This window comes from Eptesicus fuscus, chromosome 8, assembly GCF_027574615.1.
Source record: "Eptesicus fuscus isolate TK198812 chromosome 8, DD_ASM_mEF_20220401, whole genome shotgun sequence".
NCBI classification, from domain to species: Eukaryota; Metazoa; Chordata; class Mammalia; order Chiroptera; family Vespertilionidae; genus Eptesicus; species Eptesicus fuscus.
Genome location: NC_072480.1, coordinates 61,239,573 through 61,259,360, shown reverse-complemented (window position 1 = coordinate 61,259,360; position 19,788 = coordinate 61,239,573). Strand labels below are relative to the sequence as shown.

The 19,788-nt window shown below is 41.9% G+C and overlaps 1 protein-coding gene across 1 annotated transcript in view; it reads right to left on the bottom strand.

Annotated features, from left to right (window-relative positions):
• The window catches only part of DNAJC3 (DnaJ heat shock protein family (Hsp40) member C3), an 83,818-nt gene extending 72,836 nt beyond the window's left edge, over positions 1-10,982 (bottom strand). Inside the window, exon 1 of the mRNA XM_008143993.3 lies at positions 10,781-10,982. Coding sequence (XP_008142215.1) covers positions 10,781-10,862 — 82 coding nt within the window. The 5' untranslated portion in view covers positions 10,863-10,982. The remainder of the gene's footprint in view (positions 1-10,780) is intronic.
• Positions 10,983-19,788: the final 8,806 nt, after the last annotated feature.

Genomic DNA, 19,788 nt, shown 5'->3' with positions numbered 1-19,788 from the left:
TTATTCTCAGTGTTAAGTAATATCAAAACCAACAAAAGAAACAGATTGACAGATGAAGTTAGTAGTGCTTGCTTGGGCCTGAAGTGTACAAAATACCAACCTTCAATTAAAGATTTAGCCAATGAAATTCAGCAACAAAAAAGTCACTAATAGGCAGGTTAGTTAAAGAATTCCCCCTCCCCCTCACTTATCTTAGTTCATGGCACCCCACACAAGCTAAATAATATCAAGACCAACAAAAGAAACCGACTGACGGATGAACAAAGAAGTCACTAAGCAGGTAAGTTAAATATTTAGTTTTTGGTTTATTAAATACAATTATATATAACAATTATACATTTATATTATTTAAACTATAAATATCGCGAAATAATGTTTTTTCCTCAAAGTGACACACTACCCGAGTTATGCTCAGTTTTTTGGCGAAGTTTGTCACACCAAGCTCAAAAGGTTGCCCATCACTGCTTTAGGGGGTAGTGTGGAAAAGATATTGGAGGCAGGCAAGAATGGAAAAAACTATAGTGGTGTGAACTAAGATAAGGATAACAAGTTGCATTATAGTATATACTATATTCTGATTACATTTATGCTTTTAAAAGAAAATACAATATGTATTTCTGTATTATCCAACTTTTTCCATTAAGAATGTATTCACGCACTACTAATATAATAAAAATTTAACAAAGTAGACTTAGGAATGTGTTTTGTTAAAGATGTTGCTGATTAAATAATCACTTGCAATTGAAAATTCTTAAAGAATATCCATAAACAGTATCCTATATAATAAAAGGCTAATATGCAAATCAACCCAACATCGGAAGGAGCGGTCATTATGATGCACACTGACCACCAGGGACAGATGCTTAATGCAGTGTGCTCCCACAGGGATCTTCCCTCACTTTTTTCCTCCAAATCTAGCCCCCATGCTGCTGCCAATCCTTCCAAAATACACTCCTAATAAAAATTCTTCAGTAATTTCACATCACTGGCTAGGTTTAAACTAAATCTCTTCAGATCTAAAGGCAAACAAGACCCTTCATAATCAGATCTCATGATGTAGGTCCAACCTTATAATCTCTCATTCCTCCACCTCTTTCTTTATATTTCCATATCATAATGAACTGGTTATATTTCTGTGAACATACTATGTGCTCACACCACATCCCTCTGCACTTGGGAGTTTCATGAAAAGGTTCCCATTTGCCCACCAGGAAAATTTCTACTTCTCCATCAGGATCCTGCCCTCAAATGCTGACTCCTTTTGTGAAACCTTCCCAAACTACATTAGTGAGATGGTAAGAAAAAGTCCCTTCTATGTTCCTACCATACTTTGCATCCCCACACTCACAAGTACATGGCTTCACTTTGCAATAACACTGTCGCAATATATTGATCTTTACAGTTTGCCTGCCTCTCACAATGCCCAGCCCCTCAAGCCCTCAACTCTCAGACCAAAACCAAGTGTGAGAATCTATCTTTTCTTCTTTACATCACCTAGTTCAGTATCTTGAATGAAGTGCACTCAATATTTATTGAATGAATGTAACTACTTTTCTTCTTACTTAAATATGTAATTCATCAGAATTACAGAGTCTAAGATATATAATAATTATAAAATCAAACTAATAAATACACTAATATGTAAACTGTGGCTATTTTTGCAATGTCTCAACTCTATTTTGAGCCATGGATAATATTTATTCTTTTGCCACATCCTGGGAGACAGTGACAATGAGAGCTGTCTCCTATTGTCTGAGAGAGAAAGCTACCAAATATCATGCCATTTTCTAATCAGCATTAAATAATAGGCTTCTCCTTAGACAAGCATAACCATAGGTCAGCAAAATATACAGGAAGGGTTGGAAAAAGTGATGGAGTAGCTAGGTCTTTCACTAAAGTTATTAGAATCTGTCATGTTTTGAAGAGTAAAAAATAAAGAATTTTAACTTGAGGGGTTAAAAGTATGATGTGGTAAGAGTCACAATCAATACTGGAAGAACAAGCTGAAAAAGGCAAGAACTAGTGGTCAGAAATACTAAGTTTCAAGCTGAAGCCAGCTGACAGAGGCCCAGGGATGCTTATTCAGGTTGGAGCACTCAGAATATGAGAAATGTTAGGATCATTCTAGAAAGAAACATGGGCAAAAATGGCAAAGTACTGTGTATAAAAGATCAAGCAAGATGGCAGAAACACAGAAAACAGTAGAATCTGGCCACAGAAAGACAGAGCAGGAAGTTCATTATCTTAGCAATTCCATAGTTAAGTGAGGACCAATGACCAGTTTCAAAAAAAAATACACTGAGCTGAAACCGGTTTGGCTCAGTGGATAGAGCGTCGGCCTGTGGACTGAGAGGTCCCAGGTTCGATTCCGGTCAGGGGCATGTACCTTGGTTACAGGCACATCCCCAGTAGGGGGTGCACAGAAGGCAGCTGATGGATGTTTCTCTCTCATCGATGTTTCTAACTCTCTATCCCTCTCCCTTCCTCTCTGTAAAAAATCAATAAAACATATAAAAAAAATAAAAAAAAAAATAAAAAATACACTGATCTGGAAACCTTAAATAAGAATCTCTTTCCAATCACCCAGATCTAAAAAGTGGTTTAATCTACAAAGCCAAAGTAAAAGAAAGAAAAGGCTGCGTAGTTATGTACATCTGAACAATGATATCTGAAAAATGCATTAAAATCTTCCTATGTAAACTAGGAAAATAAAATTTATTGTAACCAGGTTTAATCAATTTCAATAGACATTAATCTGTCTTTGCTTTAATGAACTGTGAAGGCATAAATATTGTAATGAGATACCTTACTCAAGGAATTTCAACTTGGACAATAAATTTAGAAGAGTCCATGCTAAAACAGCTCAAATAGTCAACTTTATTCATCCAATTAAAATTATTTATTGCCACCCTGGCCAGTGTGGCTCAGTAGGTTGGAGCATCATCCTGTGCACCAAAAGGTCTCAGGTTCAATTTCAGGTCAAGGCATATGCCCAAGTTGCAGATTCAATCCCTGGTTGGAATGCAGGTAGGAGACAACCAGTGGAGTTTCCCTGTCATATCAATGTTTCTCTCCTTCCCTCCCTTTCCCCCAACCTCTCTAAAATCAATAAAAACATATTTTTTTAAAAATAAAGAAATTGGAATTTTCCAGGAGAACAGAGATGCTTTATCCATTTTAATATAAGAAAAGTAGAGGGAATAAATGGTGACAGAAAAATAAAAGAAAAATAGCAGAGTAGGAACAGATACAAGTAGGCTAGTGAATTTAGTGATAGAAAGAAAACTGCCCTGTGATATTTTCTCAATAAAAGCAAGATCTAAAAGAATGAGGTAAAGGAAGAAAGGGATGGGGGCGTTAAATTGGAGATTTAAGGAAAGAGGAAAAGGTTTGAAATACTGGTATTCAAAATAGACATACTAGAGCAGGGGTCCTCAAACTTTTTAAACAGGGGGCCAGTTCACTGTCCCTCAGAATGTTGGAGGGCCAGACTATAGTTTAAAAAAAACTATGAACAAATTCCTATGCACACTGCCATATCTTATCTTGAAGTAAAAAAACAAAACGGCAAAAACACCCGCATGTGGCCCTCGGGCCATAGTTTGAGGACGCCTGTACTAGAGAATTGTAGATATGTCGGCAGTATTAAGTATGCATTTGAAATTGAGATTATATGCTTAAAATGAGACCAGTAGGCAAGGTTATCTCCATTTTCCTCCCCCCATGTTCAGCTCTGAAGTACAACAAAGTTGGTGGCCAAGTTGGATTTAATCAGTGTCAAATTCTGCCAAGTGAATAAAACAAAACATACAGGGGGGCAAGGAAATTAAAGGGTGTTTGCAATGGAGTAACTTCAAGACAGAAACACTAAATCTATACTGAGAAAGTAGGGAAGAGGACATGGATGCTTCACAAAGCATGTCTTATACCCCCAAGTGGTCTGTAAACTCAACAACAAAAACTGTGAGTTCTATACTACGTATCTCTCACCAAAGAGCACTACAGTTTAAGCCTGTGCTGACTAATTGAGTATTCCCCATATTTCAAATTTCCAAATGACAGAAACTCATCAGACTTTTTTTTAAGAAGCTTTCTAATAAACAGCAGGCCCTCACAACCAATTGGACCGGAGGTCAATTCCTCCCAGTGTACCAACAGCAATCAGGGCTTTTAACTACACCAAGACTTTCCACTCAGCCCACAAAGGGGAGTACCAAGAGCGACCACCTAGGGTGATTGGGGAAGCTGAGCTACCGGCCCCTATAGGTCACCGACCACACAAAGCCACTCCATCAACACAGGGAGGCAGCCAAAATGTGGAGACATCGAAGTATGTCACAAGTAGGAGAAATAGATGAAAGCAAACTAATGGACGACACAGTGTTCAGAACCATATTTATAAGGTTACTCAAGAATCTTCTAAAAACCGCTGAGAAACTTGAAGAGACCTTCAAGGACCTTAATGAGAATACCAAAAAAATGGAAAAGGACCAGTCAGAAATTATACATACACTGTCTGAAATAAGAATATACAGAGTAGACCACCGCACCCGAAGAGTCAAACCAAAGATCTGGAATATGAGGAAGAAAAAAACACCCAACCAGAGAGGCAGAAAGAAAGAAGAATCCAAAAGTGTGAGGATAGCATAAGGAGCCTCCAGGATGGCTTTAAGCGTACCAATATCCGAATTTTTGGGGTGCCAGAAGAGAGAGAGCAAGATACTGAAAACCTATTTGAAGAAATAATGACAGAAAACTTCCCCTACCTGGTGAAAGAAATGGACTTACAAGTTCAGGAAGCACACAGAACCCGAAACAAGAGGAATCCAAAGAGGACCACACCAAGACCCATCATAATTAAAATGCCAAGGGCAAAAGACAAAGAGAGAATCTTACAAACAGCAAGAGAAAAACAGTTAGTTACCTACAAGGGAGCACCCATACGACTGTCAGCTGATTTCTCAACAGAAACTATGCAGGCCAGACAGGAATGGCAAGAAATATTCAAAGTGATGAATAGCAAGAACCTACAACCAAGACTACTCTACCCAGCAAAGTTATCATTCAGAATTGAAGGTCAGATAAAGAGCTTCACAGATAAGAAACAGCTAAAGGAGTTCATCACCACCAAACCAGTATTATATGAAATGCTGAAAGGTATTCTTTAAAAAGAAGAAAAAAGTAAAGATAAAAATTATTAACAACAAATATCTATCAACAAGTGATTCTAAAAATCAAGTGAATTAAAAATCTGAGGAACAGAATAAACTGGTGAACATAATAGAATCAGAGGCATAGAATGGGAGTGGATTGATAATTCTCAGGGGGAAAGGGGTGTCTGTGTGTGGGGTATGTGAAGAGACTGGACAAAAATCATACACCTATGGATAAGGACAATGGCGGGGAGGGAACCGGGTGATGGGGAGATATGCGTGGGGGGAAAGGAGAAACAATTGTAATAATCTGAACAATAAAGATTTATTTTTAAAAGAAAAAAAAAGGAAGCTTTCTAAAGATCTCAAAATAAAAATAAATCTGTAGTTGAAACGTGTTAGTTCTAAAGAGCAGATGACTGGATTCCCATGATATTTCCATATAATCAAAGATTAATTGCTAGACATTAATCAAAGGAAAACTATAGCAATAGAAAGTAAACTTAACCACAATTAATTCACTTCATATGGGGAAATAAAGCCTAATTACTTCAAGGCATCCTATCTTAGAACAACTCACCCTGACCTACAGAATTAAAATTACTTCATTTCTAGTCACTAACTCAGCAATGCTAACTTGAATTGGAACTTTGGCACTACTGCTAACTATAGCCTATCTCATTAAAAGAATTTAAATTAATTCTAGAAGTTACCTGACCATCTACTAGAATACTTAGTTTATATAAATTACTGAAAGTCATTCATTTTCCCTATTATATTTATTCTTCCCATCCTATATAATAAAAGCCTAGGTGGCATCACGCCCTCGTGTGACATCATCACAAGATGGCTGCCACAAGATGGCTGGCAGGGGTGGGCAGTTGTGGTCAATCAGGCAGGCAGGGGAAGGTTGGGGGCGAACAGGTCAGCAGGGCAGGGCAGTTGGGGGCGATTGGGCTGGCAGGGGAGGGCAGTTGGGGGCAACCGGGCCTGCAGGGGAGGGCAGTTGGGGGCAACCAGGCCATCAGGGGAGGGCAGTTGGGGACGACCGGGCCTGCAAGGGAGGGCAATTGGGGGCAATCGGGCCAGCAGGAGAGCAGTTAGGCATCAATCAGGCCGGCAGGGGAGCAGTTAGGGGGCGATCAGGCTGGCAGGCAGAAGCGGTTAGGGGCAATCAGGCAGGCAGGCAGGTGAGCGGTTAGGAGCTAGCAGTCCCGGATTGTGAGAGGGATGTCCGACTGCTGGTTTAGGCCCGCTAGTTTAGGCCCAATCCCACAGGGGTCCCAGATTGGAGAGGGTGCAGGCCAGGCTGAGGGACACCCCCTCCCCCATGCACGAATTTCATGCACTGGGCCTCTAGTATTAAATAATGTCAAGAAAATCCTAGAAAAGACAAAACATATTTTTAGTAGGTATGTTCATATAAAATCACCATCTTTTATACTTATTCATTTTAAACTATTCTTTTCCCTATGGCCAAATACATGGTTTAGTTAGGTCAGTTGTGGGAAGGCAGGGGCACCTGATCCAGGTTTCTCTCACGTATGGATATTTCTCTTTCTCTCCCTTCCTCTTTCTAAAATCAACAAAACATATCCTCAGATGAAGCTTAAAAAAAAAAAAAAAAAGAGGAAAGGAAGGGGAAGGGGAGGGGAAAGGGAAAGGAAAACTGGGTCTAGATACTGGGTCCAGGTAGTATGTTAAAGAAAGAAAAAGAGATAAAAGAAGGTTTGATTCCCAGGCTGTGTTCCTACTGAAGGCACCAAACAGAACCATTAGCAAAGAATTAAAATAGCTTCCTTATCTGTAACATGAGAATACTAAAGTATATTCTACTAGAGTTTTCTCTCTGCTACAAAAATTCTATTCCTAATCTAGTGTTTTGGTCTTCCCTCTTTCAAAGGTCTTTTTGAAACGGTGTGCTAAAACTTTCAATTCATAAAAATATTACATATTTTCTTTCTCTGAGTCATGTCAACTTATGGAACATTCAAACCTGTAGAGAACTTTTGTGAGTTTATTTGACAACTCAACTGTCGACAATTGCCAGGAAGCAAAATTTTAACAGATTGAGAAGATGTTCCAGAGAATGGCAGTTATGAACCTTATTTTATACAATACAATCAAAAGAGAATATGATGTAAATGGGTTATATGAAATATATTGACAGCCTGTCGGTGTTGCTCAGTGATTGAGCGTGGACCCCATGAACCAGGAGGTCATGGTTCGATTCCTGGTCAGAGCACAGGCCTGGGTTGTGGACTGGTAGGGGACATGCAGGAGGCAGCTGATCAGTGATTCTAATCACCGATGTTTCTCTCTCTGTCTCCCTCTCCCCTCCTCTCTGAAATCAATTTAAAAAAAAATTTTTTTAAAGAAAGCAAAATGACACACACACTTTTACACGGGTGAATACATGTTAGTTAATAGTCAACAATTAACATTACAATAACAATGAGGAGAGTCTGTGGTCTTCCCAGAGCTATGCCTCTGAAGGGTCTGGAAAAAGAAAATTACTTTAACATTCTACATGTTATTGTATATGCAAAAATAAATAAATAAATAATAGACAGGCTCAATTAAGGTAAAGATTGACTTTTGTTAGAGAAAAATACTGCCTTAGGACATGACAACCTGCAATAATCTGCTTTTAGTTAAAAAGTTTTCTTTTCAGACCATCCTTTGTGGTTACTTTAGGCTCTGAGTTTGCAAGGCTGCCACGCAGGCCTTACCTGAGCTTGTCAGGTTTAGTATGTGGCCCTTTTCATCCACAGTTACAATGAACGAGGCGGGGAGGGAGTTGAATGTTTTTAAATCAGAAAAAACTAGGCCAACTAACCTACTTATTGGTGACACTCTCCATCCTATGCAACTGTTTCACATTCACTCTCTCAAACCCATTCTCCTTTATTTCTTCTTTCTCCAAAGCCTCAGGCACAGTAGTGGAATCATGCAGCTCAGAATGCTTCCAGGACTTTGATGTTACTGAACCCAGCCTACCTTCAATGAATTCAAGATCTTTTTCCTTTCTTTCCTACTACCTGTACCAGACAAAGATCTTATTTGGGGAAAATAGGAGCTAACAGTCTGCTAACACAAGTCAGAGATTCTTTTTGAGTTCCATTACCAAACTTAGTGTCTAGTACATAGAAGACACCTAATTTAACTGTTCTATGTAACTTATTATACCCGTGATCCTCATCAATGATTTCTTTTTAGAAATGCAAAATGTCAGCTCCCACCCAGACCTACTGAATCAGAAACTCTTAGAGAGGGGACCTGAACTCTGTTTTTAAAAGCCCTCCAGGGTGAGCACACTCAAAGTTGAGAACTGGCCCCAAATGGTTTGGCTCAGTGGGATAGAGCATAGGCCCTCGGACAGAAGTGTCCCGGGTTCAATTCTGGTACCTCACTTAGTTGCAGGCTCGATCCCAGGTCAGGGTGCCAATATCGATGTGTCTCTCTCAAATCGATATTTCTCTGTCTCTGTCTCTCTCCCTCCCTTCCACTCTCTCTAAAAATCAATAGAAAAATACCCTAGGGTGAGATTTAACAAAAATAAGTAAATTATGAAAACAGATCTTTAAAAAAAAAAAAAGTTGAGAACTGCTGTATGAAACATGCCAGGAAATCACCTTCTTGTGCATTACTACTGGTAGCAAACAAGCAAAAAAATTGATTTTTCTCAGCTGCCACCACCACTTAACATTTGATTGGGCCCACGTGATGCTATCAACCATTTAACTTCTGTCTCCAGCCTGTACACAGATAAACTTTAGAGTCAAATAACCTGAGTTCAATTTAAAGATCTTAGAGTTAATAGCTATGTGACCCTGTACATATTCTTTAAACTCAGAGACTCCGTTCTCTCGTCAGTAAAGTAGGAACAATATCGCATCCCTCCATGAATAAGAGATCGCTTACAGAAAGGTGCCTGGCACACAGCAGACCTTCATTGAATTTAAGATCTTTTTCCTTTTTGCCCTACGGCCTGTACCAAATCCCTGCTCCTTTACATAGGTAATGCTCCTAAAGAAGACAGCACTCTGGCACTCCTTGGAGAAATGTCACCAAGGTCTCCTATACAGAAAAGCTCTCCAGCGTCGTTTTTTCTTATGAAAAGTATCACAGGATGTAAATGAAGTGATAGAATCATATACAGAACAGCAATTCTAAAAAGGTAATCCAAGAGCTAGTGGGAAAAGCAAATCATACAAAAGCGTGCACCTTTTGCAACGTAAAATGATTGGCATTAAACAGAACATAGGCAACTTTCTCTTAAGTGGCCGAAATAAATCAATGGTAACTGGACATAAATGCTACATTTGGGGAGGAGGGGGTTCGCATTAGAAAATCCAGGAGATCTGGGATACATGACCCATATTAATGTGGTCCGGGCATTCAAATTCAAATTCCCTAGATTTTCTGGGGCAGCATCACTGTCAAATTCTCTATCTCAATCTTGTCCCCATACATGTTCCGATTTTTGGTTCAAAAAAATATATATATAGTCACTAGGGGCACTAAAACAATAACAACCAAAAAAAATAAAAATAAATAAATCGCTGCCATATATGAGCCTTAAAAATTGGAAAATATTACTCTTTTTTTTAAGTTTATAATTTTGAGGGGATTTTACCAGAAACAATTCCTGGTTTCAGCTCCTCACTCCCTCTGTCTAATAGAAAGTCTCCTATTAAAATGTTTAGTTTTACCTCCATACTAGCCTTTGGACGAAAATGGATCAGTGCATTTGATATGTGATTATACTCGATTATTTCGCACAGTAACCAAAGTAGGGGCTTTCATTCTTACTCCTCCCGCTGATATCTAAGATGGGGCAGACAGGCCGCTATTTTTGACATTCTGGTTACAGTAAACCAACATCCCAAGCTGTAGGACTTGAGTGAAATTTAAACGTTCGTACCTGTTTAAGGGGATCCCCCTCCCCAGAAAACACGGAAAAGGAAAGCCAGCCCTAACCTGAAGGACACCAGGCCAGGAGTTGTAAAACCACAAACTTGGCGCCTTGCTCTCCGAGTGCATGAATTCCAGCACCGCAGCAGCCTAACCACTGCTATTCAAGACACAGAATAATAAATACAGACGGTGGAGGTTACTCCCTTTTAACAGTCAACACTGTCCCTTCCCTTCCCTCGGCGGGACACACTTCCTCCCGCCGCCCGCGGAACTCCAAAGCGAAAGCAGGCTCCCCCTGGGCTGCCCTGACCGCCTCCTCCCAGTACCACTGACCCACAGTGTCGCCAGTCGCCGGGCGAGGGTCCCACGCGAGGCCGAACCCGGCGCCCCACGACGCTCCCGAAGTCGCTCCCCGGGCCCCGCTCTCCCCGCCTCCTCGGACCCCTTCGGCCCCGGCTCCACTCCAAACCCCCAGTTCCCGCCCCGCGCCTGCCGGCCCCGGCACCTCTTCCCCCCAAGGAACCCGGAACCAGGCACCGGCCCCCACCCAGGGGCGGGCTCAGGCCCCGGCCGAGCCGCGCAGCCCCGGCTGCCGCCCACCGCCCGGGGCGCCCGGAGACTCGCGCCCGGGCAATGGCGAGGAAGTGCCGGGGGACCCGACCCCAGAGCCCGCTCCTCTCGCCAGCGCAGGGCAGGGCAGGGCTTACCTTCGTACTGCAGGTCCACTAGGACGAGCAGGAAGGGGAACACCGAGCCCAGTCGGCTAGTCACACAGCCGGGGGCCACCATGTCCGAGGGCGCGGCGGGGAGAAGAAACAGGAGTGCGGGGCCCACACGTCCCCGCTGGCGCTCCGGCAGCTGCTGCGCCCGCCCGCCCGCCGTCGGCTCTCGCTCAGGCCTAAGCGGCAGCTGGAGCCCACCGGAGGAAAGCAGCGGTGGGCGGGGCCCGGGCGACGCCACGCCCCCAGCGCCGCCGCCGTCCAATCGCCTTCTTCGTACCCGCTCTTCTACTGGGCTCGCCGGGTCGTGGTTCGCGCTGATAGGCTGCGGAGGCCATCGCCCCGCCCCATCTCTGATAGGGTAACGTGGAAGCACGAGACGAGGCTGCGTCCGCCGGTTGTGGAGCTGTCAGGGTGCTCGGGACGGCCGCTGGCCCGGGGCGGGGAAGGCGGCCCGGAGTCTGGGTGGCAGCCGCCGAGTCCGCATGCGCAGGGTGCGAAAGCCTTTTTGGATCGGTCCGGCGTGCTGCGTTAGCGTGGAGGAGGAGGAGGTCAGCCATGCGAGGTTTTTCCGGGGTGCTGTTTGGAGAGGAAGGTGAAGCTGTGGCTTCGAAATGAGAAGGCGAAGCCTCACAAGAAGGGAGCTTTAAAGCTCCTAGAATGGGCTGGTTACCACGAGGAATCACAGAGTCCGCTACCTGCCCCTGAGCATCTCGGAACAAATAACAGACTTAACTGAAAAAAAAAAAAAAAAAAAAGCTCCAGAGAAACGGTCAGGAGAAGCTGGATGAGCTAATGGAGGCCAAAGCATTTCAGGGACAACTAGAGAGAAGTACACATGACTGACCTAAGCCACCTATTGAGAATGGCTTGGAAGTTTGGGGACCTTCCCCCACTCCCCGACTGTCCAGTGGACCAGCTTGTCCAGAAAAGAGAGCAGAATCCTGGAGGGGTCTGTGAAGAAGAAACCAGAGGTGCAGCAGCTAAGAGAGCAAGGAGCTCTTGAGAGTGTGGCCAAGGTCAGCTATAAGGGAAAAAACAACTGTTAAAAGGGATCATGCATCTTCTGCTCAGCAGAGGAGACTCAACGAAAGAGATAAGATCTTGAACAAGATAAAGTTCAAGTTACTTAATTTGGCATTTTGTTTGTTCACAGTCATTTACTCTGACGTCTCCAACACGCACACTATACCCAGTGGTGTTTTACTTGAAGTAAAACAGTAATGCTTTTCTGTGTTAAGCATTGTGAAGTGAAAACATATACCTTTATCAATGAACTAGGGGCTGGGTGCACGAGATCCATGCACTGTGGTTGGGGGGGGGAGGGGCCTCAGTCCCATCTGGACTTCTCTCAGTCCAGGAACCCTTGCTCCTTACCACCCACCTGCAGAGGAGGCGGGAGCTTCTCCTGCTTCTGGCTGAGCGGTGCTCCCCCTTTGGGAGTGCACTGACCCCCAGGGGGCAGCTCCTGTGCTGAGCATCTGCCCCCTGGTAGTCAGTGCGCATCACAGCTACTGGTCTTTCTGCAGTTGGGTCAATTTGCATATTAGGGTTTCATTATATAGGAGGATATGTATTTGCTACTTCTGTGCTACTTCACACTTTTAGAAGAACTCAAATTATAAATAGCACTAGCGTTCCCGTTGCAGGAAAAATCCTGCAATAGGGTTTCCTGCTGCACTCTACCCTGCCCCGCCTCCGCTCCTCCCTTGTCCCCCAGCCCGCCTTCTCCGCCAGCCAGCCCCACTCTCCTTCCTTCTCCCCCGGTCCCGCCTCTGCTCCTCCCTTCTCCTCCCCCGCCCCCGGCTTGCTTGCTTCTCCGCAGCTTTGCTCCCTTCAGCATCTCTTGGCTTCTTTCTAAGCTGCCTTGATATGCAAATTAGCCGCCATCTTTGTTGGGGTAATTTGCATACTTGTCCTGATTGGTTGGTGGGTGTGGCTTGGCTGGTGGGCATGGCTTGGTCATAGCAAAGGTGTGGTCAATTTGCATATTTGTCTATTATTAGGTAGGATAGTGAATTCCTGTTTTCCCTGAAGCTACATTAAGGAAAGTAAAAGCAGAAAGGCTTCTATTCCAAAGGAAACTAGTGCAAAGGAAGTGGTTTCGAGGAAAGAAACAAAATCCAAATCTCTGTTTAGTTGTGGTGGAAAGTAGTATGTGTATAATATAACTAGTGGCCCAGTGCATGAATTCATGCACATTGAAAAGAAATTAATTAGAAGTATTTTACCAGTAATATTGCTTATTCGCCCTTTCTCTATAATAGATGTGTCAACCAATTTCATGATCAACAATGACAGATGGAAACACATGCATGCGATTGGCACCAGCAAGAGCTTTATATGTATCACACATGCACGAGTCAACTTAGCCTTTTATAGATATAGAATAAACTTGCTTAATTAGACCTGCTTTCTGATTTAGCTAAACTTTTTCCAGCCCACTGAAGCACCCCAACTTCTCTTTCAGGTAATTGTCAGCAACACAGCAGTAAACATCAACATGAAGCAGATTATTATTATTGTAGATCACACAGAGAGAACAAAGGGTAAAATATTTAACTGCAGCGGTATTTGACTATATTCTGCGCAGTGAGAAAACCTGAAGTCATTTTTAAGGCCCACCATTTCTTCTTTTCGATCGGGTCAAGTTTCTAAGCTTTCTAAATCTTTGTTTTAGCCAAAACCAGTTTGGCTCAGTGGATAGAGTGTTGGCCTGCAGACAGAGGGGTCCAGGTTCGATTCCGGTCAAGGGCATGTACCTTGGTTGCGGGCACATCCCCAGTGGGGGGTGTGCAGGAGGCAGCTGATTGATGTTTCTCTCTCATCGATGCTTCTAACTCTCTATCCCTCTCCCTTCCTCTCTGTAAAAAATCAATAAAATATATTAAATCTTTGTTTTACAGCTAATGAAAAGAAAATAGGATTCTACTGAGTCTCCCATCTACCTACTCCAGGACTTCTGTGAGGATCAAATGAGATGAGGCACAGGAAAACACTTCACAGACATTTGGTTACAGTGTAAAATGTTTCCACCTGGCTATAAACCAAGTCGTGTTCCTGGGCTGAAGAAACTCCAAGGAGGCTAGTCCCTAGGGAGAGGAAGCTGGGTGTTGCTACGTGACGTCATTACCTGGATGGACACTTAGCATATTAGCTTTTTATATATATACTAGAGGCCTGATGCACAAAATTCGTGCAAGAGTAGGCCTTCCTTCCCCCGGCTGCCAGCACCAGCTTCCCTCTGGCACCTGGGACCTGGGCTTCCCTCCAGCACCCAGGACCTGGGCTTCCTTCGCAGCCCCAGCTTCATTCAGAAGGATGGAAGGACATCTGGTCTAATTAGCATATTGCACTTTTATTATTATAGACTACAGGCCCAGTGCACGAAATTCATGCATGGGTAGAGTCCCTAGGCCTGGCCGGTGATCAGGTCCAATCGGGGCCTTCCAGCTGCCAACTGGGGCCTTCCTTCATTCCACGTCACCCCCTGGTGGTCAGCACACATCATAGCGAGCGATCGAACTCCTGAGGGGACACTTTGCATATTAGCCTTTTATATATATAGATGGATGTGAAGTGCATAGGATTCAGATCCAAGAAATGTATCCTCAAACCATGGCCATTATCTAAATTATCTTCATCTGTAAAGTGGGTATGATCTTGATTACTTTAAAGATTTGTTTTGAGCCCAGCTGGCATGGCTCAGTTGTTGAGCATCAACCTATGAACCAGGAGGTCATCATTCGATTCCCAGTCAGGGCACATTCGTGAGTTGTGGGCTCCACCCCCAGTAGGGGTTGTACAGGAAGCAGCTGATCAATAATTCTCTCTCATTGTTGATATTTCTATCTATCTCTTCCTCTTCCCTCCTCTCTGAAATCAATAAAATTTTTTAAAAGGTATGTTTTGAGGTCTCATGAAGTGTAAAGATTCTTGTAAATTATAAAGCGTTAGACAAATGTTACTCATCCTTCTAACAGAATAATGAAGAAATTCCTCTATGGAAATTCCTTAGAATATACATATACATATATTTGGTTTGCCCTTTTCCTTCTGACATCACAAGGTAGTGTTAGTGACAAAAATGGCAGAAGATTTTAATGTCTACAAGTTAGTGAATACAACATCTAAATTATGTATTGTGGTCAAGGCAGCCAACAAAATGCTGAATTTAGATCATGAATCATCACCAGAATACTGTCTGTGATTCTGGTCTTAAGAATAAAAGCAGAAATAGCCCTAGCTGGTTTGGCTCAGTGGATAGAGTGTTCACCCATGGACTGAAGGGTTCAGGGTTCGATTCTCGTCAAGGGCATGTACCTCAGTTGCAGGCAGAGACCTCTTAGCATAATTAAGCTTGACTTTATGGCCACCCCCTAGATCCTTCCTGGGTAACTAATGGTCTGTGGGAGGTGCAGCAAGTGCTGCCAAAACAAATGAAACTCACAAGAACATTGTAACTATATTGACTACTACCTTGTTTTTCTCTGACTATAAAATAAAGTTTCAGCTTGCTGGCTGGATCCTTCTCTGTGGCCTCATCCAGGCACAGGAGATCCACCGAACCCCAGCCATATTCTCTTTGTCTTTTCTTTAATCCTTCCCCACCCCTCCTCAGGCTCACCGAACCCTTGGCTGTGCTGGCACAGCACAAAAATCAATGGAAAAATATCTCCTGGTGAGGATTAATAAAAACAATGAAGAATAATAAAAGCAGAGCTAAAGAAGTTCTAAGAATGGCCCTAGCTGGTTTTGCTTAATGGATAGAGTGTCGGCCTGCATACTGAAGGGTCCCAGGTGTGATTCCAATCAAGGGCACATGCCCAGGTTGCCAGCTTGATCCCCAGTAAAGGGCATGCAGCCAGTCAATGATTCTCTCTCATCACTGATGTTTCTCTCTCCCTCTCCCTTCCTCTCTCTGAAATCAATTTTTAAAAAAGTGTTCTAAGAATGAAATTAGGCTATTAAAAGGGAGTTTTAAACTCATTATTTTTTTTATTTTTAAAGATATTTTTTATGGTTGATAGTATTATAGATATTTCCCCCTAAACTTATTCTTAAAAAAACAGGAAGTCACCAGAGGGTTTTATACAGAAATCTATCATTATTGAATTTAAATTTAAAACAGATTGTCGAACAAGCATGTCAAACTCAAAGGCTAACACGGGCCAAAAAACAAGGTTTAAGTTTATGTGGGCCGCAAAAAAACAAAAGCTTCAAATAAACGTAGGTTTATTTCAATAGAGACATGCTGAATACAAAGGGCTGAAATAAATGAGTAATCGTTAACATAAAATATTAGAACATTTTAATAAAAATTAATATCTTTTCTTGAACATTAACTTACCAGACACTGAATAACTGCACAAATTAATAAGCGTAATGCAAATAAACCTATTTTTCTTGTTCTCTGAAAGTGAAATATCTCCTGTTGCACACACCAAACAAGTCAGTCCGAGACTAATGACGTGGCAATCTGCTGCTAAAATATTCACTGCTAGTATTAGTGAAGAGAAATGGTGTGCCTGTGCATAAGGCACATAAGAGAAATGAATGCAACATGATTATAGTAATCAGTCATTAGTGAACACTGTAGTTCGTTATTAATAACTAGAGGCTGGTGCCCGGATTCATGCACCAGTGGGGTCCCTCAGCCTGGCCTGTGCCTTCTCATAATCCGGGACTCCTCAGGGGATGTAGTAGTGCACAAGCAGCAGGCGGCCGGGAGGAACCCGAGCCCAGGCTGGGCATCACACCGCTCTCACTCATCCCAGCACCACTGCACCTGCCGCAGCCCCTTGGTAGCACTGCTGCAGAGGCAGGAGAGGCTCGTGCCACCACAGCTCCCTCTGTGGGAGCTCACTGACCTCCAGGGCCAGCTCCTGAATTGAGTGCCTGCCCCCTGGTGGTTAGTGCACATCATAGCAACCCGTCGACCAGTCATTTGGTCGTTCAGTTGCTTAGGCTTTTATATATAAAGATTATGTATAATAGGATATTGTAAAAATTAAGTTATGAAATTTTTATTAAAACATTTCTTATATACCGTTATATTGGCTGGGCAGCAAAAATATTCATTGTGGGCAATATGCGGCCCACAGGCCACGAGTTTGACATATTTGTTGTAGAGGGACCAGCAGTGTGCCCGGTTAGGAGGCTACTGCAGTAGGCCAGGTGAAAGATGATGGTAGCTTGAACTATGTGGGAACTACAGAGATGGAGATGCAGAGAAGCAAACAAATGTGACATGTATTTTGGTGCTAAAAAATGGGATTGATAGGAGTAGGACCAAGTGACTTACCAGGTTACCTTTGTTCAGTTAATTACTCTCTAACTGTAATACAAAAGTGTAGCCTAAAATATTTTTATACTAATTAGGCTCTGAAGAAACCAACTGGCAAGAGTACATAAAATATAAAAGATTCACTTATTGGACTTCTATTACAAATTCATAGCAATGGTATGGAAACTAAAAAAAAAAAAAAAAAAAAAAGCAAACAAAAGGACCTAGCCGGAGCCTAAGCCAAGATAAATATTTCCATGGGCTAGAATGGGAGGTGGGGCGTGGGGTTTAAAACCACAACAAAGTCATGTGTAGGCAGAAGTCAAGGTCCCTTTCTAGATCTAGAAAGGGATCAAAAGTAATGCAAAGACAGTCTCCTATTCTTGGTGCTTTTACCTCATTTCTGGTATCTCCCAGCAATCTTTGGTATTCCTTAGCCTATAGCTGCATCATTCTAGCCTCTGTCTTCTCCTTTGCATGGATTCTTTGGTATGTCCTCTCCATTGCTTCTTAACTAATTACATCTGCAAAGACTATTTCCAAATAAAGTCACATTCTGAGACTCTGAGTGGACATGAAATTTGAGATAAGGAGCATTAACCCACCACAATAATTAATAAATAATCTTGAAAATTAAAAAAACACAACTAGTCCCTGAAGTTAAAATTAAAAACACACCCTAATACACCACACACACACACACACACACACACACACACGCACACACGTGTGTGTGCAAACCTAATGGATAGAATAAGATCTAGAACACAAAGTGAAAGAATTAATATTATAATGCCAGGAACCAATTCCAGCATGTAATAATTATAAGAGTTTCACCAAAAGGTTGGTGAAGCTTGGGAGGCTCAACAAAGGTAAGCCACAAATGTAGTTTACCTGCTGGAACGGCTAAAAAGCATCTCCCCCATGCCTGAATATCAGGATAATAGTTAACTGCCAGACAGCTCAGGGCATTTTATTGCCTCCTGTTGGCCAAACACCTGAACAGCTGTAGGCTATTCCCCAAACTGACAATGCTTCTGAACCCTACCCTTTGAAATACCCTTTGAAGTGCATATCTCCACCTTGCCTTAGGACAAATTGTGTTAATAAATATAGCATGGGGTCCTTAGACAAGGAGTAGTCTTCAGTTCCTTTAGCTGAAGATCCTCTGACCCCCAATGCCTTTCAAAATTATCTTTCGTCCTTGGTCTCCTTCTTGAATCTACGCATCAGTCCCTTTCTCCAGAATGCTGAACCCTTTGTAATGCTGGGACAAGAACCCTGGCATTATAAGACATTTTAAAACATATTATTATTTAAAAAAATGTTAGACTAAGCACACACAAAAATCCTAGTTATGATTAGAAATCCTTAGAAAATATGAGCAAAATTTTAACAAGTTTTTGTCTAGCACTTTACCTAATAGCTCTATATGAAGAGAGAGATGATGATCTGCCTATCAATAGGAAATATTTTCAAATGTATGGAACATTTACAAAATCTACCAAATAATAGTTCACAGAGGAAATTTTACAAATTCCTAAGAATTACTATCATACATTTCATGTCCTCTGAACACAATGCAATTAAATTGAAAGTCAACAATAAACAGATTTTTCCAACTCATGTACTTGGGGGGGGGAAAAAGTATGTCTCTAAATTAGTCACAGTAAAGGCAAAATCATCACAAAAATTCCAAATTATGCAAAACTAGATGATAATGAAAATGCTATATTATAATGTGTGGAATGCTGCTAAAGCAAGTATTTAGAGGGAAATTCATAGCCTTAAGTGCTATGATTGGAAATAGAACCAACAACTCTCAGTGCATGGGACGATGTTCAACCAATTGAGCTACACCAGCCAGGGATCAAAGCATCTTTTAATGAAATACATAAAATTAACACGTAAATGAAAAATCATTTCAACAGATTCACTCTTTAGATACAATACAGTGCTCATTAGTTTTTAAAAGAAAAAATCTCAGAGAAAAATGAAAACAAACTGCTTTAAGACAATAATTATTGGTATTTATCAGAATTTCTATTTTGAGGATGGTAGTGTCAAATCAGTATTTCCTTCTCTCCTTCTTGGAAATCACCGAAAGCCAAAATGATAACTAAGAGAAAAGCAAAGTACAACCTCAGTAAAATGCAGGAGACTGTTAAAACTCCAATCCCCAAAGTAGGAGGGAAGACAATCAATACAGGAATCAAAAAAAGGATGCCTGCTAATGCACATTTCAGAAAAATTCAACAAGATACTTCTCCAGGGTTAGAGGCATATCCTGTAGTGAAAAACCCAAACTCCTTGTTTGCAACAAGGAGAATGGCATGCACTGGTTGGTGACAGAAGCTTCTTAGATTGGTTCCAAGAAGCAAAAGAAGAGAAGAGAAATGTTATGTGATGAGCAGTCTGTATCCCTTTTCTGGAGAAATAAAAGCTAGACTAATTGATACAAAAACATAGATCAGAAGGAAAATTGTAGCTGGTGTGGAACACAGCCTGATTTCTTCCTCTATACAAACTTCCTAAAATGTAGTTTTAGGAAAAATTCTCCTTATTCAAAGATAAGTAATTTAAAATGACAAAATTGAACAGCCAATAGCACATGAAAAATTGCTCAACCTGATTTGTCACCAGGAAAATGCAAATTGAAATAATAATGAGATACCACTACACACCCTCTAGAATGGATTACAATGAAAAA